General features: G+C 40.1%; 1 protein-coding gene across 9 annotated transcripts in view; it reads left to right on the forward strand.

The window, feature by feature from the left end:
- RALGPS1 (Ral GEF with PH domain and SH3 binding motif 1) overlaps positions 1 to 24922 on the forward strand; it is a 232575-nt gene that overhangs the window by 24197 nt on the left and 183456 nt on the right. For 7 of the 9 annotated variants that reach the window (XM_081847635.1, XM_081847627.1, XM_081847632.1 and 4 more), the window contains exons 2-3: positions 13851 to 13936; positions 20885 to 21008. In XM_081847635.1, the coding sequence (XP_081703761.1) occupies positions 20952 to 21008 (57 nt within the window). In that variant the 5' untranslated portion in view covers positions 13851 to 13936; positions 20885 to 20951. The remainder of the gene's footprint in view (positions 1 to 13850; positions 13937 to 20884; positions 21009 to 24922) is intronic. The other 2 variants (XM_081847630.1, XM_081847631.1) reach the window with 1 other exon arrangement.

The following is a 24922-nucleotide window of genomic DNA, read 5'->3' on the forward strand; positions in this document are numbered from 1 at the left end:
AAAGAAAGATAAATTATTCCCCCCCCCCGCCGCGGGGCTGGGGTGGGGGAAGCCCGAGCTGCATTCGCTCCATAGGACGTACACACATTTCCCCTTCATTTTTGGAGGGGGAAAAGTGCGTCCTATAGAGTGAAAAATACGGTAATTTTCTTCCAGTTCACAGCAGCTAGACTAGTTATTCCCCAATGATGGAAGGAAACTTAGAGGCTTGGGTTAATAGCATCTGGAGTATTGCTCTATCAGAATCCTCCCATACCATCAGCGACTAATCAAAGGAATCTCCAAAAAAGATACCTTTGACACAATTTGGTCTCCCCTTTTCTCTTTTATTGAAGAACAGCAGAATATTTTAATGTCATCATCATTGCAGAGGTGTCTGTGGAGGGGATATATTGATTGAAAAGCTGGGGAGGGAGAAAACACTAGATGGAATACCATGTTTAATTAATCCTTGTTAATAGCTGTCAGTTGGCAAGCAGCCACATCATCTATCCATCTTAAGTGTAAAGGTTTTAGAAATTGTGCTAGAAACCTGTTAAGTATTATATTTCAAAAATGTTTTATTAGTATTAAACAATGCACATATTATCAGATAAAGTAACCTGATAGACCCTGAATATTTGTTGTTCATTGAATTTTCGAGGAAAACAAGCCAACAGGTGTCTGAAAGCTAGTGCAAGCAGTCTGAAAGCTTGTAAAATGATAGATAAAGGCGGACTGCATTCTTCTGAAATCACAGCCAATTATAATAGTCAAATAATTCCATTACAATAGCATCTTAAAATGTTCTCTAACTGCACTATAGTGATAAACTGTCACAGTCCTATGCTTTTCAGCCATTTTTATTCCTGAGTTAAGATGCCATTGAAATAGCCTCATCTTATTTTCTTTCATCATTTCTTCAGAATTCAGCAACAAAAATAGTAGAGAGTAAAATGCTGAATATGAACACTGAAATTTTAATTCAAATTTGGTTGGGATCCTTGAAAAATTATTCTCTAAACATATGAGTAAAAGCATGGGAAAATGCCTCATGATACACTAGTCTCTAAAGTAAAAACAGGGCCAACTCATGCAGCTCTTCTGGATTTTAATAGTAGTAAGAGTATGGTTGAAGTACAGTAGTACAGTTGTACCTCGGAAGTCAAACTCCTTGCAAGTCGAACATTTTGGCTCCTGAACGCCACAAACCCGGACGTTAGTGCTCCAGTTTGCAAACGTTATTTGGAACCTGAACGTCTGGTGCGGGTTCCGCAGCTTCCGATTGGCTGCAGAATCTTCCTGCAGCTAATTGGAAGCCACACCTTGGTTTCCAAACATTTTGGAAGTCAAATGGACTTCCAGAACAGATTCCGTTCAACTTCGGAGGTATGACTGTATACTACTACCACCAAAGTAGTGAATGAAATGCTGAAACACAACTGAGGGCATGTTAAAGAGAGAATGTGTCATATGATTCTTTTCTTAAGAGACAGATAAAATAGATTTTTGTTTGACATGTAAACAGAACCATTTTGCACATCATGGTGTGAATGAGAGAGATTCAAGGATATGCATGACTTTCCTGCACATGTATCCAGCAGCTGTAATATAGGCTTCAAGCTATGACTTCTCTTTATATATAAGGGTTGTGCTGTGAAAGATCAAGCTTGCATTAACAGTTCTAATAAAAATGTTGCGATGAATTTTGCTTTAAAATAAAGAAGTCTCATTTAAATGCTTGTGCATAGTGTAAGTGCAGGAGCTCTTTCAAGTGGCAATGTATTCATTGTAAAAAATGCAAAATATTTTAAGCTATTTGCTCATAGCTACTGAGATTCCAGTTTGCTGAAGACAGATTTTTTTCTGCAGGAAATGTGTTTTTTGTCTAAAACTGTTAAATGAAAAGATTAGGGTTGGTTGATTGAGGGATTTATTTAATTGAACCAAGATGTAGCCTTTGCAGTTTTGAAAATAGGAAACTAATCTTAAGCAGTTCATTTTAGTGGGGCTCTCTAGAATGTATTTCCTCCAGCAGCTGTTAACAGTGCTATTCATAGATCACAGTTGGCATTAATCAGTTGTACCGCTGCCATTGCCATAAATCTGTATTTCCAAGCTGCATAAGATTTTGTTACACACTGCACTGGATTTAAATTTAAAGGGGCAAAAAATGTATTGATCTGGTAATCATATCCTTAAACCATTTCTTAGAAAATAGTTCACAAATTTGAAGGACTTGGTCTCATGGTGGGTTTTTTTGTTACATGAGCAGTTCCTGTTCACTTTGAAGTGCTTGATGTTCAAATTCCAGGTAATTCGCTAATTTTTCCATTTCTTCAAAGCCTTTGCAAATATTTAAAATATCCATATCTAACAATATAGTTGCAGACTCCTTCAAAGAGCTTTCATCCCTTTGAATTATAATTGTGTACTGGTCACACAGTTTATATGTTATTTGATTAATAACATGATTGCTTGCATAATGCTGGATACCAGCCTTCTGCAGAAAGTCTTCCATGGTCATGTTTGCTTCGTCCTCAAATTTCAAATCTATGTTAAGAAAGTCTGCCAGATGTGTAATTATCTCTCTCTCCCCCACTAGTTCAGTATATGCAGAACTGGCTGCTGCACATGTATATGTACTATCTGTTTCAATCAAATCAAGTTGCTGGTCATTTTTATTGTTAGGCTCAAATTGTGTTTGCTTCTTTTCTTCATAGACAGTAGGTTTAGCACTCCGAATATTTTCTGGTTTGTTCTGGTTTGCAACATTATCTCTATCCATCTGCTCCTGAGATTCTAGTATAAGATGCCACTGTTGATTTCTTTGACTAAGCCATAATTGAGCCATTGCTAGGTCATCTGAAGTAGTATCGTAATAATGTTCTCTGTGAGTGACTAGCTCCAAACATTTGGCACCAACCGCCAGCAGTTTAGCTTTACTATCTTCTGTTACCCAATACTTCTGTTGAAGTTGGACTTTTGGGACTGAGGAGAATTCTTGTGTTGCTTCCATGTTCCTGTTGAGGAAAAGGTGTACATTAAGGCAAAAACTTGATTTATACAAATTCTGATTACTATATAAAACAGCCAATAAAAGGGCTGGGAGGAGAATCATTTTAATTCATAGAATCATAGAATTGTAGAGTTGGAAGGGACCCTGAGGGTCATCTAGTCCAACCCTCTGGCATTCATTCTTTATTCATTGGATTTATATCCTATTTTTCAGCTAGAGTCCTCAAAGCAGCTAACAACTTTTGCAAAACACACCAAGAAGCACATGCTCAAAAGCACAACACAACCAGCCTCACTGTTCTTCTGAATGGGGCAGCTACTCTTAAGTTGGCCCTATAAGTGGGTGGGGATGGCATAGTTTGAATAGGCCCTGAGGTTGTCTTTGTCTCCCTCCCTCTTTTCTACTTGCTGTGGTAGTGTAATTTGCTCTTCACTTATTTGACGGGGGACGGGGGGAGCTTTAAACACTTCCTTTCTCACTCTTCTCCTTTTAGCCTGCCACATATGATTTTCCAATCTCTAGGGATGGGGAGAAATTCAAATTCACTTCACTTTTAAAGGTGTATCTATCAAATTTGCACCTTTTGAAACAATACGAGAACTGAAATACAGCTGTCCTTTGAAATTCACACCTATCCAAATTTTGCAATACAATTCTTCATAAGAATGTAAGAAGAGTTTGCTGGATCACACCAGTGGCCCTTCTAGTCCAGCATTCCGTTTCTGCAGTGAAAACCAGATGTTTATGTGGAGACTAAAAGCAGGACCTGAGCACAATAGCACTCTTCCCACTTGTGATTCCCAACAACTAGTATTCAGAAACATACTGTCTCTTGGACAACCTATATTTACAAAATGCAAAAAATGTGCCTAAAAATTAATATATGAGTGAAAATAAAAATGTATGTATGGGTAAATTGCTTGCAAAGGGGTGTGTTCATTAGTTAAAACTGCATATAAAATGGAACATGGAAATTTTATTTTAAAAATGCAGATTATGGTAAAACATGGACAACTGAATTTAAAATAAGGAAATTAAAATACTAAGAAAGCTTTGGATTTTCATCAGTTGTTTGGATGATGTCTAAGATATATAGCATTTATCTGAATGATAGAAATAATAAATATAGTGATAGGGAGATGGCAAATTTAAATAAAGATATATTCCAGAGAAGGTGAAGGGGGCGTGTATTGTGGTAATTTTATCAGGTTTTTACATTTGCTTTATTTTTGGTGGTGGTTATCTAACAAATGGCAGTATAAAAGTGAAATTATGCTTAGAAATGTAATTTCTTTCCTCTTAAAATTAATTTTAAGTGCACAACAGAAGGTAAGAATAAAAAAAAAGTTCAGTTACTTCTATGAGCTTAGTGGGGATATGTATCCTCAACAGCAACCCCCTTTGTCACAAGCAGAAACCCAGATAATTTGAAAAGTAGTGTGTGATATGGAATATGGTCTGCTGTTTAAAGGGAAATAAGTTCAGACATTTCACTGCAAACCCTTGCATATGCCTAAAGTAGTTACTGGACTCCAAATATATACAATCATGTTATAACATGGACAATCAATGTCTAGTGTTCTCTTTTCTTTTTTTAAATGTATTTTTCACTGAAGCTTTAAAAAAATACACAAAAAAGAATACAAAAATATTATGAGGCCCTAGTATATGCACAGCTCTTTGTTGTCAATTCCCCTACCTCACATCAAACACATGAATAAACAAACATGACTATGCTGTCTTGTTTAGTTTTATCAAACTTTACCTAGGGAAATGGGGGAGCATCCTAATTTTTCTCCCATCTGATATATTCAGGTATGGAAGAAAATATATAGTCGCATAGTCTCCTAAGAATTTGGTGTCAACAGAGCTGTGAAGGATTTTATGTAATATGTGAATGAGTTGTTATCTAAAAATAGGTGCTGATTCCAGAAGCATGTCTGGCATCCTACCCTGAACATGATGACTTTACCCTGAAATATTATGGTTTTATCAAGAAGGCTAAAACTTTGTGATAGTTGTCAGGCATGCCTCCAGCTGTTTTGGGACTACAATTCCCATCATCCCTGACCACTGGTTCTGATAGCTAGGGATGATGGGAGTTGTAGTCCTAAAACAGCTGGAGGGCCAAGTTTGGCCATGTCTCGTTTAGGCGAACTGTGATCACTAACACTGGATACTAAAAGGGGTTCAGAAAGCCCACACATACATTTAAAGTGTGTGAGAGAGATGCAGGGCCACATGAGCAAGCCCCACACACTTGCCACTGATGTACTTGGGATCACACAATCTTTCCATGAGAAGGGACTCTTGTGTATGAAAATGCATATGTAGAGTTTCTCCATGTGAGGAGGGAATTTTGACCCAATTTAGATCCCCTTTTGTGTGGAGAATCTTTTCACATGTAAAGTGGTACCTCAGGTTACAAACGCTTCGGGTTACAAACACTTTGGGTTACAAACACTTTGGGTTACAAACTCTCAAGAGTCTCCTCCAGCACCATAATTCAAAAGCATCAATTCTTTGGCGATCAGCCTTCTTTATGGTCTAGCTCTCACTTCCATACATCACTACTGGGAAAACCATAGCTTTAACAATATGTACCTTTGTTGGCAAGGTGTGTCTCTACTTTTTAAGATGCTGTCTACCAGGGGTCAGCAACCCGCGGCTCCGGAGCCGCATGTGGCTCTTTTACACCTTTGCCACGGCTCCGGGGCGGATACTAGCGAGGGGAGGAGGCGCATTGTGCGCCCCAACACTCCCCACTGTGGCGGGCGCTGTACTGGCTGTGACGTCGCATGGGGGCGGTGCGTGCGTTAGTCACGCACCGTCCTGACGTCACCTTCTCGCCCACCCGCTACATTGTAAGGGGCGTGTACGCTGGTCACTGTTTTGAAGGGGAGTGAAGAACACACACACACAAAAAGGTAACTTGTTAATTTAACGTTTATTTCTATGAGGAGGAGTAATTCTGAGGGATCAAACAAAGAAATAATTAAAAAAGTGACAAAAAAGTTATTTTTATAATGACGAGTTTTGCGGCTCCCAGTTTTTTTTCTTCGGAAACGGGTCCAAGTGGCTCTTTTTGTCTTAAAGGTTGCAGACCCCTGCTGTCTACGTTTGTCATTGCTTTTCTCCCAAAAAGCAATTTCGTGACTGCTGTCACCATCTGCAGTGATCATGGAAGCCAAGAAAGTAAAATTCTTTGTTGTTTTAGTTTTCATGGTGGTGTCCAGCAATGTTTGCATAGAACAACTATTAATAAATATGGCAACATTTAGATAAACTGCTTCAAAACTTTTCCAAATCTTCTCTCCGTTAAAGGTGAAGATAGGCAATTTTTCACACACCCTGTACAGAAGTTTCCATTTGTTTTATGCAACTTTATTTTCTTAACTGAACAGCTCATTTTAGCATATATAGTGTTTCTTAGTACTTATTTGCAACTGTTCTTAAGTAGTTCCATACACATATCAAAAGCCTACAATACACCAGCCACCTCCCTTTTTTATGCTGCTTTATCACTACTTTTGACTAATAGGTGTTAATTATGTGGTTCCCTCCATTTTTAGCAAATCACATTATACGATCGGAAGAGAAACCAGAGTATCAATATTTACTTTCATTTGTATGAAATGTTTGAAGTGGCCTACCTTGTCATCTGTCTCAGAATGAAAGGGCATGGAAGATGTTTAGGAGAGTTCCCCCGCCGCACCACTGTTTAGTTCAATTTTTTTGAGTTGTAAACCCAAGTTTTCTTGCCAACAATCCGCTTCCTTCAAAGCAGCATGCATGGATCACCCCCACCCCTGGTTTATTTTTAGTTACTAGTTGAGGCTACCATAGAAACAGTGCATGTGGCAACAGTTTATAGTTACTGTTTATAGATTGACACAGAGGTCAATCTGTGAAGAACCAGCCCAGTACATTTGGCTGAAATCAATGTTACCGGTAGATAGCTAACTGGGTAGATACTCATAATTTCTTAACATAATGTATGCTAAGCTAGTGGAGAAGAGAAAGGCCTTTTTAAAGAAAATTTTTTGTTAGGGTTAGAACTCCAGCTGTTAGTGAAATCAAATCTTGTTAATTGCCTTTTACTGACTGCATTCAAGTATTCCTGATGTAAAAGCCAGACTTCATTAATGGCATCCTGGTGTCATTTGATTGCAAGGGCAAGAGTGGTCTTTTTTTGTGCAGCCCTCACAGAACTAATTTAGGCTTGCCAAAGCATTTGGACATGCTCCATGGCATTTCCCCTCCCTTTGCTTTGAACTACCCACCATGGCTGATTCAATATGGCCAAAGCGGGTTTTCTGAGTAGCTCCAGAGCAGTGATGTGGACTTTCTAGAAAATATTCATATGCAAATCAGGGTAATTTGCAGTTTGAAAACTAAATGCTCTAGAGAAGGAGTGAAGGAGTGGGAAACCTTTTTTTTTTTTTTTACCCCTGGCAGGCTAGATCAAAAAGTGCTCACCCCTCTGAGCCACTTTTGACAGGTTGGTGAATCCACCCACTTGATATTAGGTGAATCTGGGCCTGCCAGAAGTCAGGAGAACTTGTATTTGGCATCTATTGATTATTAGTAATAAGTTTATGAAACTGCTTTTTTCCTGGTGGAAAAACAAAGCACCAGAAAATTTCCTTCTCCATATTACTGGTTTAGCAGATGATTAACACTTCTTTGCATAAAGGAATGATGTCTACTGGCTACTGCCCTTAAAGTGCTATGTTTGAAGAGTTATTTTCAGACCCTGACCACTTACACCTGGGACTAGAGTGTTCTTTACAGAGGACAGTCTTATATTTGAATGGCTGTCCAGTTCAAGCTTCTTTTAAATATAACTATTAGGAGGGAGAGAGCAGGGGTTTTTGAAGTTGCCCGGCAAATGTTAGCACCTGGACAGTAGCATAAGCAGGGATATGGGTCACCTGGTCATAGTCTTGCTCACTATGTTGAGATACAGTGTATTTCTCTTTATATTGCAGTAATTAGTTCTAAATTTGCATCTGTGCATATAAATTAGCACATGCAAATATTTTGCATATGTGTCCCCATTTGTTTTTGTGATGCATTTACAGTGGTACCTCGGGTTACATACACTTCAGGTTACATACGCTTCAGGTTACATATGCTTCAGGTTACAGACTCCGCTAACCCAGAAATAGTACCTCGGGTTAAGAACTTTGCCTCAGGATGACAACAGAAATCATGCAGCGGCGGCGCGGCGGCAGCAAGAGGCCCCATTAGCTAAAGTGGTGCTTCAGGTTAAGAACAGTTTAAGAACAGACCTCCAGAACGAATTAAGTTCTTTTTTTTGGCAGTGTATAAGTGGCTGCCCAGTTAGGACTTCCAAACTGTGGTTTGGCCATGGTCTCTGAAGAAGACAAACTGATTCTGGCAGCTCATTTTAGGGCACATTTTCTTATATCATATGCAGGTGCAGTTTGAAACCAGAAATATGTATATAGAGCAGGGGTTGTCAACCTGGTCCCTACCGCCCACTAGTGGGCGTTTCATGATTCTAGGTGGGCAGTAGGGGGTTCTACGGCACAAGCTGAATCCTTCTTCCATTGAGCACTGGTGGGCGGAAAGGAAATTTTACCATCAAGAAAGATGCATTAGTGGGTGGTAGGTATAAAAAGGTTGACTACCCCGATATAGAGAAATATAGTGTACAATCAGCAATATATTAGCTCGGGACTTATAGGTGAATGAGATACTCACAAATATAGGTGAATGAGATACTCGCAAATACTCACAGGAAGGTACATAACCAGTTAACCCAGTAGGCCAATCCATGTTGAAAATCTTCATTTCCACAGTTATCACAGCATGGCTTTTAGGAACTTAGGTGAAGGGAATAAAGTGGGTGATTATTATTTTTAATCCAGCTGTCCATATACAGATGAAATACCCAAATGAACTGGGTGTCAGAAGCATTTTTGATAGGATCATGTACCAATTGCAGTATACATAGTTTGGTTTTCACTGCTGTGTAAGCCAGCTAATTGTGACCATTTATTTGCATATTGCCAAGTCAATGGTGATTTTATTTTTACCCTGATTATTGAAAGTGATATGAAGCTTTCTTACTGCATTCTCATCTTGAAGCATGCTAATTATATTGAGTGGTGACACCTATTGTATTGAAATTTGTAAAGAAAATTCAGGAGAGGTCACCCATATCACCCCTTCTACTGCTGATTACATCTTATTCTTTATGTTACCTTATTGTAGCTGGCAATAAGGAGATGGAGAACAGTCTCACAGTAAAATGACCACACTTCCATAGTCAACTCAGATCAAATAAAAAGTTGACAAAAACTTCAGTGTGCGGGGAAATGGTCTGTTATCTAAGATCTTACAGGTTAATCAGAAAGAGTACAATATTATAGTTAGAGGATACCACAAGGAAGGTGAAAAACATGCCTTTCCCCAACTAATTCAGATGACATTAAAAAAAATGCCTCCTGGCCCTCAAAAAAAAGCAACTGATTATAACATGAGGTAGACCAAATCCAGGGGAAAGTGGCCTGTACCATCCACTCAGCTCCGACAGAACAGTTTGCTTGTGTGCAGTATGTATGTCCTGCAGATCGAAACCTCAAAAGATCCAGAGATCTTGCAAGATTCTGGCCTTTTATTTGCTCTCATAAAAGGGGAGAGGTTGCTTGGGCAGTAGCCACTGTTCTACTCAGAGGAGACCCAGCGAAATTGAGAGACATTACGAACTTAGATACATTCATTTCAGTAAGTCTACTCTAAGTGGATCTTTTGAGGATATGGCCTCTTGTCACTGTGAGAGTCATATGCAGTCACATCACTGCTGAGGAAAAAGCAGGGAAGTACAATGAGATGTTTCCTTCTGTTGTGCAAACCTCCCCACTGTACACAAACACCACTGCAGGCTGGGTGAGGGGACAATTTGGCTATGTTGTGTTGAGGCTGGAAGCAGGGATAGATGCTAATGTTATGGAGGCTATGTCTAGCCTAAGAGCTAGTAGCACTTCCTTGTTCCCTCCTAGCCTTACATAGTAATTATACCCAGGAAAAGCAGCAATCAATTAAAAATAATATAATACACACACACACACACACACACACACACACACACACGTCAGTGCTGCTGTAGATGTGCACCTGGCTTTATCCCAGTTGCCAGTGTGCAATTATTTGTTGTTGTTGTTTAGTCGTCTTAGTTGTGTTTGACTCTCCGTGACCCCATGAACCAGGGCATGCTTTGGAAACTCACTTTCTTCTCAAAGCTGCTCCTTTTTTTATGTCCATGGAGTTTTCTTGGCAAAATACTGGAGTGGTTTGCCAATTCCCTCTCCAGGTGGATCACATTTAGTCTAAACTCTTGGCTGTGACCTGTCTGTCTTGGGTGCCCCTCCACAGCATAGCTCATTGCTTCTTGGAGTTATTCAAGCCCCTTCGCCACGACAAGGCAGTGATCCATGAAGGGGTGCAATCATTTACTGTAGGCCTTTTAGAGAACTTTGTTACAAATGTTACAAACATAGTTAAGATTAATAAATTATGGTAGCCATAGAGATGTGTCTGAACACCAGGCATCCCCCTCTTCATTGGCATAGCTGGGGGGGGGCAGAGAGAGGCAGCTGCCCCCATCAATAAAAAGCAATAAAAATACATAGCTAACTGAGGTTCTGCCCTCCCCCCCAACAAAAGGCCTGCCCCCCTAACAAAAATCCTGGATACACCCATGCTCCTCTCCATAGGGTTGTACCATTTATCTTTGGACAGAACCCTGCCATTCTTAAGGGACCCAAAAAGGACTTACCTCCTAGGATCCCCTCTTGCCATTCAGCTCTTCTCCCTCTGTGCTGCTGTTGCCACCTTTCTAGTCTCATAGTGATGATCTTTTCCTCCTTCTGTCCCTGGCTGAGGAGTTGAAGGGTAGCAAGCAGGAAGGGTGGGTGGTGAGGGCAAGGCTACTTGCCAGTCCTCATTGCAAAGCTCTTTGTCAGCCAACTTCTCTGAGTTTCCAGCTGCCCAACATAATAAATTAAAACATTTGTGTCCCCAAGGAGAAAGCTGCAGCAAGGTCAAACAATCTCTCACCACCATTGGAGTTAAGGGATCAATGAGATTGCCGCAGGGGTGAGGGAGTAGGCAAAATTCCCTTGCCTACCCCCCCCCCCATAATAGTGGACACCTGGAGTTTCATCTGTCAACACAGCCTTTTGTTTCCACGGGCATTTGAAAGCCATCTGGGCTATGAGGACTCCTGATTGAATCTGGTAGTCTCATCCTAGAAGTAACACTGACTTTGGAGGACACCCCCCCCCCCCAGTTGATACAGTATTAATTTTTCATGCATTTAAAAACGCAGTTCAAATGGTTGTGGCTTGAAAGTTTTGTAGAAATAAATGTGGATTGCGGTTAATCAGATAAAGGAAGGCAAGGTTAATAAATGGGGGTAAGGACTGCAAAAACTTTTCAGTGGTTCAGTTTTACAGTTTCATTTCCTTTTAGTTAAGTGAGAAATGCAGGCCAGTTATGTTTTGTGTACATATGTGTAAAACATACGGTGTGCATAAAAGCTTCTGAGTATGAGGGGAAAACTTGAACACTTCAAGTACAGTTTTCTAATTCCTAGGTACCAAAATCATATATTTAGGGAGCTTGGACAATGGGTGACTGAGGTTCTTCCAGTCTGAAAATACAGTTTTAAAATAGATCATAAAAGTATTGCAGGAAAGCAGTTGCAGGTGATCAAAATCTCATCTGCTGCAGATGATTTGTAGCATCCGAAGCATCAAATGTTTACAGTTTGCAATATTGTTGGAAGAGTGGTTTAAAAGCTGTATATTGAGTATATTGTAAGATTAGGCATAACATATCTATTTGTGCTCCAGTGGGTTAGTTCAGAAAGCCTTCGTCTGTGACTTCCTCCTTTTAGTTGCAAGTTGAAAAGGCAGCAAATTGTGTTACCTTATGTCCTGGATGATGAAATTTGATTATCTAGTTCACATTGTAAAAACAAAGCACAAGTTTGTACAGCAGCCATTATCTATTCACATGATTTTAAAATGTTCCTTGAAAATTAATTTTTCTTCATCCCATGTAAATTATTTTTTCAGGAAGTGGGTTGTCTGGTGGGGGGATTCACTCTGGTTAATAAATAACCATATGGTGCATTTGGTAATGAGAAGGCACCTCGCTATATCAGTGTTTCCAAATTGGTGGTCGGGATCCACATAACCCACCTAGGGGGTCCATGACACATACCTGTCAACTGCCTGGGACATCCCATCTTTGGGCATTATGCTCTCATGAGCGTGACCTGGAAGACACACACCCCAGTTTTGCACTAGGAGATGTGGGAGGGTATGGTGGCAGCATTCACACTGAGATATAAATATTTTCAAAAGTAGAGGATCCATGGCTTGGCTTTTGAAAAATAGGGGGTCCCCAGTACTTGGCTAATTGGGAGCCACTGCTCTATATGTTATATACCCAGTCATTTATTTTTATTATTTTATTATTTATTAAAATTATATACCACCCTTCATCCAAAGAAGGATGTTTTGTTAGAACAAAAACAAAACAATCACCACCACCACCCCAGAAACACATTTCAGAGGCAGTAGAATATTAATCACCCAAAGGCCTGGTTGGAAAGGAAATATTTGAAATATTTGTTATAAATGACAATCATAACTAAAAAAGTATAAAAAGATGTATAATGAAGGGACCAGACCAACCTACCTGGGGAGAGCATTCTGCGTATGGGGAGCCACTGCATAAAAAGGCTTATTCTGGTGTTGCCACCCTCCGGATCTCCCGTGGAGGAGGCACACGAAGAAGGGCCTCCAATAATGATTGCAGAGTCCAGGTTGGTTCATATGGGGAGAGGTGGTTGTTGACATATTGAGGCTTTAAGAATCAAAGCCAGCACTTTGAACTGGGCCTGGAAGTTAATTGGCAGTCAGTGCAGTCAGACCAGGATTGGTGTCATATGCTCAAACCATCATGCCTCTTTGATGGTTTCTGCACAAATCATCTTCAAAAGCAGCCCCACATATAATGTGTTGCAGTAATCCAACCTGGAAGTTACCAGAGCATAGACAACAGAAGTTTGGCTATCCCTATCCAGATAGGTGCGCAGCTGGGTCACCAGCCGAAGCGGATGGAAGGCTGTCTGCACCATCAAGACCACCTGAGCCTCAAGCAACAGCAAAGTATCCAGGAGTACTCCCAAGCTACATACCCCATCCTTCAGAGGAAGTGTAACAGCATCAAGAGCAAACAATCTCCCACCCATCTGGTCTAGGGAGCCACTTACTAACAGTGCCTCAGTCTTATTTGGATTAAGCTTCAGTTTCTTGGCTTTCATCCAGTCCATTACCAAGGCAAGACAACGGTCTAGCACATCCACTGTCTCATCTGCAGATGTAAAGGAGAAGTAGAGCTGTGTGTCATCAGCATATTACTGACAATGTACTCCATAACTTGGGATTACCCACTCAGCAGTTTCATGTAGATATTAAATAGCACAGGGGATAAAATTGAGCCCGGAGGAACTCACATATTGAAGGCAGCATCAGATAAAAAGGTTTTACTCTGAACAGTTTGATTTAATTATATTCCATACTTGCCGAACGGGATACATAAAAGTCATAAGTTGCTTGACTGTTGAGGAACAAATAGGAAGGTTTTGTCTTGTTCAAGAAAACCCTATGGTCTAAGCCTAGTCTATTTATATATCCATTTTCCACAGATACATTTCTGCCCAAAATTGTTTTCATAAAATAAAGCATAAATATAAAATAGTATTATTGCCATTATATATAATATTTTTATTATTATTTTCCCTTTCCAGAAATGTCCATTCTGAAAGATGTGCTGCAAGACTTCATTTGTGTTTGACTATTGGTACTTAAAACTGGAAAGGAAAATACATAATGGGTAAGTTAATCTGCTTTCATTTTATCACTGAAGAGGAAACTGATTTGTAGAAGAGTGGCAGCATAGTACAGAGGCATTTTTAGAATGTCATATTGAACTAAAGCTATTGAGGCTTGAAATATGTTTGCAGGATGAGAATCTGAATAATGTATGAGATTTGAACATAGCAAACATAGGGAAATGCATGTTTTTTATGTTCTGTTAGTTTCTAACAAAAGGCTTTTCATGCTTGGTACATTGGAAGTATCAAATGAGGGACTTTCAGAATCTATTGGAAGCCAATTTGCTACCTTATATGAATTGCTTCCCACGAAACATCCTGAACTGATGTAACAATAAAAGCATTTTAAAACCATTTCAAGTCCACTACAAATAAAGACTGGGGTAAAAATTTCTTCTAAAAAGGCTTGTTGGGAAAGGGTGGTGTTCAGTTGGCACTGAAAAGACAATAGAGACAGAACCTGTCTAATAGTAATGGGAGGGAGTTCCAAAGGGTAGGTGCTGTCACACTAAAAGCCCAGGTTCCTATATAGTCCAGAACATATCTCCTCATGAGAGAAAAGGTCTCATGGGGCTCTAGTGACAGAATGGATCCAGCAGCCCCCTTAGACTATGAAAGGGGAGTATGACCTTGTACAAAGCAAGCAATTGGCCAGTTATCTGGGCTTGGGAACAGCTCACCTATAGTACTTCAGTCTTACTAGAACTCAGACTCAGTTGTTTGGCCCTCATCCCGTGCACCACCAATTTTATACAAGAAAAGGATAGCAGTACAAATGTTGACTTTGTTCCCCAGATATCCTTCTTATATATCAATGGACTGCTGTCATAGGGAAAAGGTTTCCTGATGTTTCCCCCAATCACAAACTTGAAGCCAACAGAGAATTACTAAAATTGATTGTGCAGGCATTGAAATTGGAGACCAGTGCTAGGCACTCCTATATTTTTGCTGATCCATGAATGGATGCTGTTACTATTGGTCTCGGAACTCATTCATTGCAGTGTGGATTATGCTACCACTGGTTTTCCAAATTCTGAGTTCTAGCATTTCTATTTTTTATTCACTAGATGGCACTGCTGAACAAGATAAGATTTTAGGATTCTGTTTTTGTAGTACATGGCAAGTCTAGTTTTTTTAAAATGTGACAAATGTATGAAGAACCATTTGTTTGTCAGGGCCATCAAATTTAAATGTAAACTATAATTGTTTTGATTTGAAAATTATTTTTGAAAGCTTTAGGGTTTCTGATACTGCTTTTGTATAAAGAGCTATGAAATTTTCAATAACAAATAAATGTGTAGAAGAATGAGTAGCCTTCTGTTGAAAATATGTTTGTCATTAGGCACTACATTGGGAATATATTCGACCATATATTAAAATACATTTTCATAAACATGAGACCTTATATTCTTATTGGTCAACAACTAATTATATCTCAACAACAATATACTGTACCATATTTACTTGATTGTATTTCACACCTTTTTTGGCCAAATTACATCATGGAAATTACGGTGCACATTAGATTTGATGGCACATTTACATTTGCCATCAAAGACTTTTTTGGTTTCAAGGTCTTGAAAATTGGGGTGCACATTAAATTTGATGGCACATTATATTCAAGTAAATACAGTATAACCTGGGACATGGGTAGCGCTGTGGTCTAAACCACTGAGCCTTGGGCTTGCCGGTCAGAAGGTTGGTGGTTCAACAGGGTGAGCTCCCGTTGCTCGGTCCCAGCTCCTGCCAACCTAGCAGTTTGAAAACACGTCAAGTGCAAGTACAGTGGTACCTCGGGTTACATATGCTTCAGGTTACATAGGCTTCAGGTTACAGAATCCACTAACCCAGAAATATTACCTCGGGTTAATAACTTTGCTTCAGGATGAGAACAGAAATCGTGCTCCGGCAGCGCAGCAGCAGGAGGAGGCCCCATTAGCTAAAGTGGTGCTTCAGGTTAAGAACAGTTTCAGGTTAAGAATGGACCTTCAGAACAAATTAAGTACTTAACCCGAGGTACCACTGTAGATAAATAGGTACTGCTCTGGTGGGAAGGTAAACAGCATTTCCATGCACTGCTCTGGTTCGCCAAAAGCGGCTTAGTCATGATGGCCACATGACCCAGAAGCTGTCTGCGGACAAACGCTGGCTCCCTCAGCCTATAGAGGGGATGAGTGCTGCAACCCCAGAGTCATTTGCAACTGGACTTAACTGTCAGGGATCCTTTACCTTTACAGTATAACCTACAGTATTTTTTCCATTTATCTAATTGAGAATAAATTGAGAATCAAAACAATGCTATCTATCTAAGAGTGTCTCTTAGTACAATATGTACATTTTCATGGATTCTTTCTCCAATATATAACAAATCATGGAACCAAAAAATTCTAGAGTTGGAAGGAACCCTGAGGATCATCTAGTCCAACCCCCTGCCATGCAGGAATATGCAGCTGTCCCATATAGCGATCAAATCTGCAACCTTTGCGTTATCAACTCCGTGCTCTAACCAATTGAGCTATTGAGGCATAAATTCAAAGTTTCAACAAACAAGTTATTGCAGGCATTTTCAGCCTTTTTGAATCTGTGGTTCCCTTGAGTCCACTGCTCCCTTTACATTCTTTTTGCGACTCCCCTGTGTGATACAGGGGAATCCCCACTTAAGTGGGAGTTCCTTTCTGGGCCACTGCACATGTCACCAGGACACGTTCCTTCCTTGTTTTTGAAGGTTGCTGAGGAGCTCTGTCTTGCTAAGTTCTAACCCCTGACTGGTTTACTGGAGAACAATGACACTGCCAATTATAACCATCAATTTCAATGGGCCTACACTGAGTGAGATTAACACTTGCTACAACCCAATATAAATTGGTTTTATCCTACTCAGGGAAGACCCATTGGAGGCCAGTGATCCTTGAGTCAGCCACACCCATCAATTTCAGTAGATCTCCTCTTGGATACTATTATTATTGTTATTATTATTATTACTATTACAGTTTATTTCCCATCTATTACCAACCTATTTCAATGGGTTTCCTCTCAAGCAGGACTCAACACTGCCTGCAACCCAATGAGGATGGGCTTCGCCCAACAAAGTTCTGCTCAAGAGTAGAACCCACTGGGTTCTATGGGTCACAATTGCCTCACTATCTTCCAGTGGGTCTCCTGCCAAGTAGGACTTACACTGGCCACAGCCCAGGCAAGAAGAAGTTGCCTTGTCAGGTTCAACTATTGCCTCACACTCACCATACTGGCCCCATGAACCATCTGCTTCCCTCCTCTCTTCTCCCTCCTCTCCCTCTTGCAGGCTCCCCTCATGTCCCCCCTCAGAAGCTGGGATCATAGAGATGGGCTAGAGAAGTGCACACTTGGGCAGCACTCTTTTGAGAGTGACTGGCGTCACATAGCACAGTCATATATGGAAAAGTAAAGATGCTCGTCTCATTTGTCTGTTTGAGTAGGGAGTTTCCAGCTTTATGGAAGCCATTTTTTTCATCAGAGGAGGGAAGGAAGGAATGAAGGATGGTGCCCATTGCTGCTTATGGTGCCCCTGATAATCATTAAAGGACTCAGTTACACACGTCAATTATATCATTATAACTGCGTTATAAACATGTGACACCAGATGATGCTGTAGAGCAGTGATCCATTGCTAATGGGATTTTGCATTGAGAGCTTTTATAGCATTTTTTTCTATATTTTTTTTGTAATCGGTATAGATCCAGCCCAAGTCAGCCCAGGGTGCTACGGCACACTGGTTGAAAACCTGGGAGTTACTCAGTTGTCTTCTTTCCCTTACTCTATATTAACTATACAGGTCAGATCCTACATACTTAAGATCCATACTTAATATAAGTGTGCCTGATTTTTCCAACTGGAATTCATGGTTGAATATGTTGCATTTAATAAATGAGTTATCATTTAAATATCCTCAACTATGGAAAGCCCATAAGTAGGACCTGAGTGCAACACCACTTCTCCCCAGTTGTGATTCCCAGCAATAGGTATCAGAGGCATGCTGCCCCAGACAGTGGAGGTGTGGGTCAAAGCCATTGTAGTTAGTAGCCATTGCTAGCTTTATCTTCCATGAATTTGTCTAAATCTCTTTTAAAGTCCTTCAGGTTGTAACCATCACTACATCAAAGCAAATTCCACAACTATGCCCTATATCAGGCATAGGCAAACTCCGGCCCTCCAGATGTTTGGGACTACAATTCCCATAATCCCTGACCACTGGTCCTGTTAGCTAGGGATGATGGGAATTTAGTCCCAAACATCTGGAGTGCTGGAGTTTGTGTATGCCTTCCCTATATGAAGACTGACTCTTTAGCTTTATCATATTAAAAAAGAGGAAGAAAAAGCACTCTGTTGCTACTTTCTCCTTACCATGAATCTTTCTATCATAACAACACCTTTGCTACTTTTTTTGTGCCAGAGAAACCAACCCCAAGACTGAAAGGGGTTATTTCAGCAGTTTGGCTCAAAAAAAGATCTGCTAATTACATAGTGTCTGGTAAGTCCCATTTAAAATGGCACATTTTAGTCATTTGTATTGTATGCATTTTAGAACAGGCATACACATTTTTGGAGCATGTTTATTTTCCTGTTTATTTTGTATGAAGCTCCTCAAGTTGAACTCTTTCTTTGAAACAACTGCTTAGTATTGGGGAAAGTTATATTGGTTCTTTTAGAACTGGTGCTCTCATTAAGTTTTCCATGATGCTTCCTTGTATCATTTAATTGGTTTACTTGTATCATTGAAAGCCAGAACTTAAGCTGGATTTGATACAAGGTCACATATGGAATTTTCTTTTGCTTTCATGAGAACATTATTTGAGCCTACACTCACCAAAAATGCAGTCAGGAGGTGGACAGAAGAGAGGAAAGGGAATATTTAGTGTTTCTGATATGAAAACCATATTTTTAAGTTCTTCTAACCTCACTGGCTCATTTTCAGCAGCCATTTCATATATAGGGATATGTAATAATAATGATAATATAACAAAGGCTATCATGTCCTTGCCCACTTCTGAAAAGTTATTGCCAGTGCTTTTTTTCTAAAAGAAATTTAAAGCTACTCTCATTTTCCTACTCATACTGAAATACTGCTCCTCAATGAAGCGAAACTTAGATTCACAAAATGTTTAGGGATATGTGCACCCCTGCACCCCCCCCCCGAAAAAACACACTGGTGATTGCACCCTAATACATCTCTGTATCTGCGCTTAGCTTTTCTTGCTTGGCCACATTCAGCCATCCGAAGGCTGTCTGCTGCCTCAGATCTTCTTCCCCCTTACTGCCCTTTATGTCTGGAACTGCCTCCCAGATCACCTGCATGATGTCATTACTCTCCAACACCCACATTTCCCATGAAGCCTTTGGGACAGTTATCTAGCTCCATACCCTACTGTAACTAAGCCTAAGAATGCATTGTGTTCTGCCTTGCCCTTGTCTGTCCCTTTTAAGATGCCCAAGTTCTGTAGTCCTTCATCTTGTCTCTCCTCCTGTACCCAGGCTGATGAAAGATTGCTGCCTGCCAGTGAGGTTGGACAACTTCAACAGTAGTGGACACTCTGACTCCCCGTCTCCTAACTTCCCACAAGTGTTAAGCCCTTCACTTCCCTGAAGTACTTGCCCATCCTGCATCCTGTGATTGGGCCTAACAACCTGTCACTCAAAAGCACATGAGCCCCATAGACCAGATATATCAATGTGGTTCCTTTGTTCCTCTTCCTGCAGCCAGCTCTAGACAGAAGTTCCCAGGCCAAGAGACTTGGAATTTAGTTGGCAGTCCCCCTTCTCCTGAGTGGGCTATATGATCATAGGAAGCTACCTTTATGTCTCTGAAGACCATCAACTCTGTTTCAAAAGCTAACAGCTAGTGGGCATCATATTAACACTATGAATACACCCTGCTAAAAATTAGTAATATTTATGGGACAAGTGATTAAAAACTTACATCTAGCCTGTATATATATATTGAAGGGATGGAGGTAGGGGAAATGACTGGACAAATCAGAGAGTGTTTTTCCTGGGTTTTCCTTTCCCCACTTTTTTCCTTTTGGAGGTCAAATTCCATGTCCAGGAACATACAGTGGTACCTCTGGTTGCATAAGGGGTCCATTTCGGAGGTCCGGTCGGATCCTGAGGTTTCCGCAACCTGAGGACCACTTCTGCGCATGTGTGCGCAGTAAAACTCGGTCAAATACTTCCTAACAAATGATTTATAGGGAATACATCTTGTTCTGTAAGTGGGACTGTTAATCAATTTGGTTTTCTTCAGGAGCAAGATGTACTCACATCATCCTTGTATTTGTTTTGCCTTTCCAGAATATTGTATGATGGTAAGTGTTGCTTGTGAGTTCACACAACTTTGAGTTCATATATTTCATTGAGAACTAAGTGTACATTTCTTATGTATGCAATTGTGATTTATTTATTTTTAATTCCCCTTTCCTTCCCCAAAGGCAGAGTATGTTCTGATATCAACCAATATCGAAAATACAGAGGATGATACCTCATTCTCATACTTGGGGTGGAGCCATTTAAATCAGTGGACCTAAGTCCATTAATTTCAATGGATCTATTCTGAGTAACATTGGATATTACCCAGAGTTAATGAAAATACCACAATACCAGTTTTAACCCAAACTTCCCAAAGAAAAAGGTAATATACTGCTCCCAGGAAATGTTTGGGCATTCAGCATCTACCAAGAGGAGTGTTTACTAGTTGACCAAGCCTCCCTCAATGTCCTTTAATACAAACATGAAGGCTGAAGAGCTTGCTCAGCCAGTATTGAGGGTTGAATTGGAACATAAAGAAGCAGGTGTCCTCTCACTTGATATATGGTACACTTTGTAAATAATCTTTGTGTCCCCTCAATAATGATCTTGTGCTCCTCACTGGTGGCCTCTTTTAAATCAGTTTCTCATAAAATGTATTTTTCTTGCAGCAGTTCTCCATCCTCTTGTGTCACCAGCGGTGGCTGAGCTGAAATTTCGTGCATCCTAAAGAAGAGTATGTATAAAAGGAATGGCCTCATGGCCAACGTGACAGTGACCTCCGCCACACCAGAGGTACACATTTGGTATTCTGTTACCATTTGTATGTTTTAATTTAATTGTTGTTTATTTTGGCATCTCTCTAAGACTTTCTGCCATTAGTTTGTCTTGCCTAGTATCATACTTGTATGTATTTTACAGATTATGTAAATTGAACAGCTGCAGCCAACGTGGCTAATGGGCAGGGGTGATTGGACCTGTAGGTTAAGGAGAGGCCAAATGGGGAACAAACTAAGATCTCAACTCAGGGATGGGGAAGACATTTGATTCAGTTCTCTTTTAAAGACAAACCTACCTAATTTGCCTTTCTGAACAGTATATAAACTGAAACACAGCCACTCTTCAAAGTCCACACTTCTCTGAAATTTGCAGTGCCGTTCTTCAGTCAAGTAATTTGTACAAAAATGTGTATACTTAGGTAACGTATGCATTAAAATGCTTATATTAGCAAAATTATTATTTATTAAATTTATGTACTGTCCTTCATCCAAAGATCACAGTGTGGTTTACAACATAAAAACACAAAATACATAACATGATAACAAAAACAAATAAGCGAAAACAACAACAGCAACCCTATTCACTCATTCCTACCAGCCCCTCATCACTCATGAAAGCACCCAGTTTATCCTCTTACTGGAGACTTAATCAGAAAGTGGCCCCACGCTTTGTTGGTTCCCAAAAGGGAAGATCCCATTTGGATGTCACCTGCTGTTACAACAGTTCCCCAAATACTCTTGCCCCTGGAATCAGCTACTTCTGTAGCCTAGTGATGCTGTTCTCCAAGGGCAAGGCTTTCAGGGTACACAGTGCAGATGATTGGTGAGTCTTAGCACCCAACTTGCACTCTGTTTCCTGATCCAACAATGTCTAATAAGCTCTGATGTCTAGGAGCTCTGATACATGTGTGACATGTGGCACTTTTCCACCTGGTTCATTTTAATGGACACAGCAGGTCCACACCTGTTCTCCATTTAGAATGTGAATCTGCTTTGTTTATTGAATGGGAAAAGGCAATCTGCATGCATATAGTGTGGAAATGCCTTCTGTATCCATGTTAATGTTTTTCCATGTGATCCCATACTTGGAAGGGATTCCATACACAGAAGGAAGGGGAAAGTGGTAAATGAATATGTGAAATGTCTGTAGAACTGAAACAGTCACGTATTAGCAGCTATGACCTCCTTCCCCCTGAGATTCTAAAGTGCTGTGAATCAGAAAGACCCAGTTTTGGGGATATTGCAGAGGTAAATTTAACTCTATTGTGCACTCGACTCCATAGAGTATGTCTTTTTGCATGTTTTTCATGAGATCTCCAAGCCTTGGAAGGCTGGAAATAATAATACAAGATTATGAAAAAATGCATTTTGTTGAGTTCTGTTTACTTCAGCTTTCTGTGGAAAAGCTGTACAGAGTTACTGGAATTTACAGTGGATTTAAACCAGCAACTTACATGAAAAAATAGACAACAGAACTATGCAGTTCATTTCAATAATTTAGTATTATCATGCTGAAAAATAGTCACTGAGTTGAAAACATTGGAAATGGATGAGAAATGAAGACTGGCATCTTGTGGTTAGGATTTATACCATGTCCCAAAATTGTAAGAACCTAACTCCTAGCTGGGTTTTATACTTTTTGAGTGGAAGGTGAGAATGCATCTTCTATAAACATTACACTGAGAAGTTACAGTAAATCTGTAATGTCCATTAGAAACTCTTGAAATTTGAAAAGGTTCCTTAGTAATTAAGGGTCTAAGTTCATATTTGACAGATCTAAGATATAATTCTGATTTTGCCACAGTCTTCCTGCATGGTTTTGAATAGCATACTGGTGAACAGTTATATTTCTGGGAATCTGAAGGGAAACCTCAGACTAAATAGAGTGTTTTCTGTTTAATGTAACAGAGAATGATCTGTGTGAATTCCCGTATTTATTAAAAACAGTAGCCTCCTTCCATTTTATTTAGTTTTCACAACTTACTATGTCTTCATAAGCATGTTTACTCAGAAGTAGGTTCTGAGTTCAATGGGACTTACAGCTTAGTATATTTGCTTAGGATTTTCTAAAATGTGTCCAGTAACCAAAAGACTTTGGTCATATACCCCAATATCTAGTTCTGCCCATACTTAGATTATGTCACAAATATTTGCAGATATAGGTGTATGCCCAATTAGTCACTTCCTCTTCTTGCTGCCATCACTGCCTGCCTGCCCATGTACTGCCACAGCATTTGGGGATTTCTAGTTTTGAAAAAACAAAAGTCAGGGGGAACATGATGGGGGATAGAAGATTTTGCATGGTGTGAAGAAAGTGAAGACGAAGACATTTTCTCTCCCTTTGTCATAATACTAGAACCTGGGGCCATCCAATGAAGCTGGATTCTTGAAGATCCAGGACAGATAAAAGAATGTTCTTCTTTACAAAGTGAAATTATGTCATTCACTCCCCCAAGATATAATGGTGGTCCCGTACTTGGATGGCTTTAAAGACGATTAGACAAAGTCATTGAGGATATGGCTATCAGTGACTATCAGTCATGTTCTACCTCCACTTTTGAAGTCAGAAATTCATTTTCTGTGAAGAGTGCTATTGCACCCAAGCCCTGTTTGTGGCCTCCTCTTACGCATCTGATTGGCTATTGTAAGAATAGGATGCTGGACTAGATGGGCCTTTGGTCTGATCCAGAAGAACTCTTGTGTTATTCTCCTCATGGTTAATGGCAGGCTGCTTAGCCCAACCCTTTAACTCTTTAAGTCAGCGTTCCCAGCACTTTTCAGAAGATAAATTTGCCATGGAACACTTTCGTTGTCCTTATGCCAAAGGCACATATGTGCATTTTTGGCTGATTTTACATTTATTTTACTTCAAATTTCTTCGCAGAGCACCAAGTGCTTTGTAGCACTGTGTGGGAACTGCTACTTTAAGTTTCTGGGGGACAGTAAGCGACTAGGTGTGGGGGACTCCCTGGTCCTGACTGGGGTGGTAACTGTTCCCCTCAAGGACCAGGTCCGTAGCCTGGGGGTCATTTTGGACTCACAGCTGTCCAGGGAGGTGCAGTTTAATTCTGTGTCCAGGGCAGCTGTTTACTAACTGAGACTTTACCTGCCTGCACACTGTCTCACCAGAGTGGTATATGCTCTGCTTTGACTACTGAAATGCACTGTACATGGGGCTACCACAAGGTGAATTTGAGACTACAACTAATCCAGAATGTGGCTGCTAGACTGGTGACTGGGAGCAGCTGCTGGGGCCATATAATACTGATCCTAAAGGATCAACATTGGTTTGCAGTACATTCCAAGCACAATTCAAAGTGTTGGTGCTGATGTTTAAAGATCCTAAATGGCTTCAACCCTGTATACCTGAAGGAGTGTGTCCACCCCCATCATTCAGTCTGGACACTGAGGTCCACCTCCAAGGGTCTTCTGGTAGTTCCCTCACTGTGAGAAGTGAAGTTACAGGAAACCAAGCAGAGGGCCTTCTTGGTAGTGGCACCCACCTTATAGAACACCCTCCCATCAGATGTCAAACAGATATACAACTGCACAACATTCCGAAGACATCTGAAAGTAGATGTATTGGGAAGTTTTAATGTTTGACAATTAGCTGTGTTTTTATTTTGTTAGAAGCTGCCAGAGTGGCTGGGGCAAAACTGTCAGATGGGCAGGGTGCAAATACCATTATTATTATTATTATTATTATTATTATTATTATTATTATTATTATTATTATTATTATTATTATTTTCCTAGAGAGTTCTAAAAGTAGCCCAGCCTCTTCATGACTGTATTCACTTTTTTCTAGCCTTAAAGATAAATTGGTAGGAATTAGTACTGGGATATCTCTGCCACTTTCCTAGTTTCACAAAGCAAGGAAATGCAGCTTCAATAGTGTTTCAGTGGTACTTTGGTTCTCGAATGGCTTAG

Source organism: Podarcis erhardii (genome assembly GCF_964252035.2).
Source record: "Podarcis erhardii genome assembly, chromosome: Z".
Taxonomy (NCBI): Eukaryota; Metazoa; Chordata; class Lepidosauria; order Squamata; family Lacertidae; genus Podarcis; species Podarcis erhardii.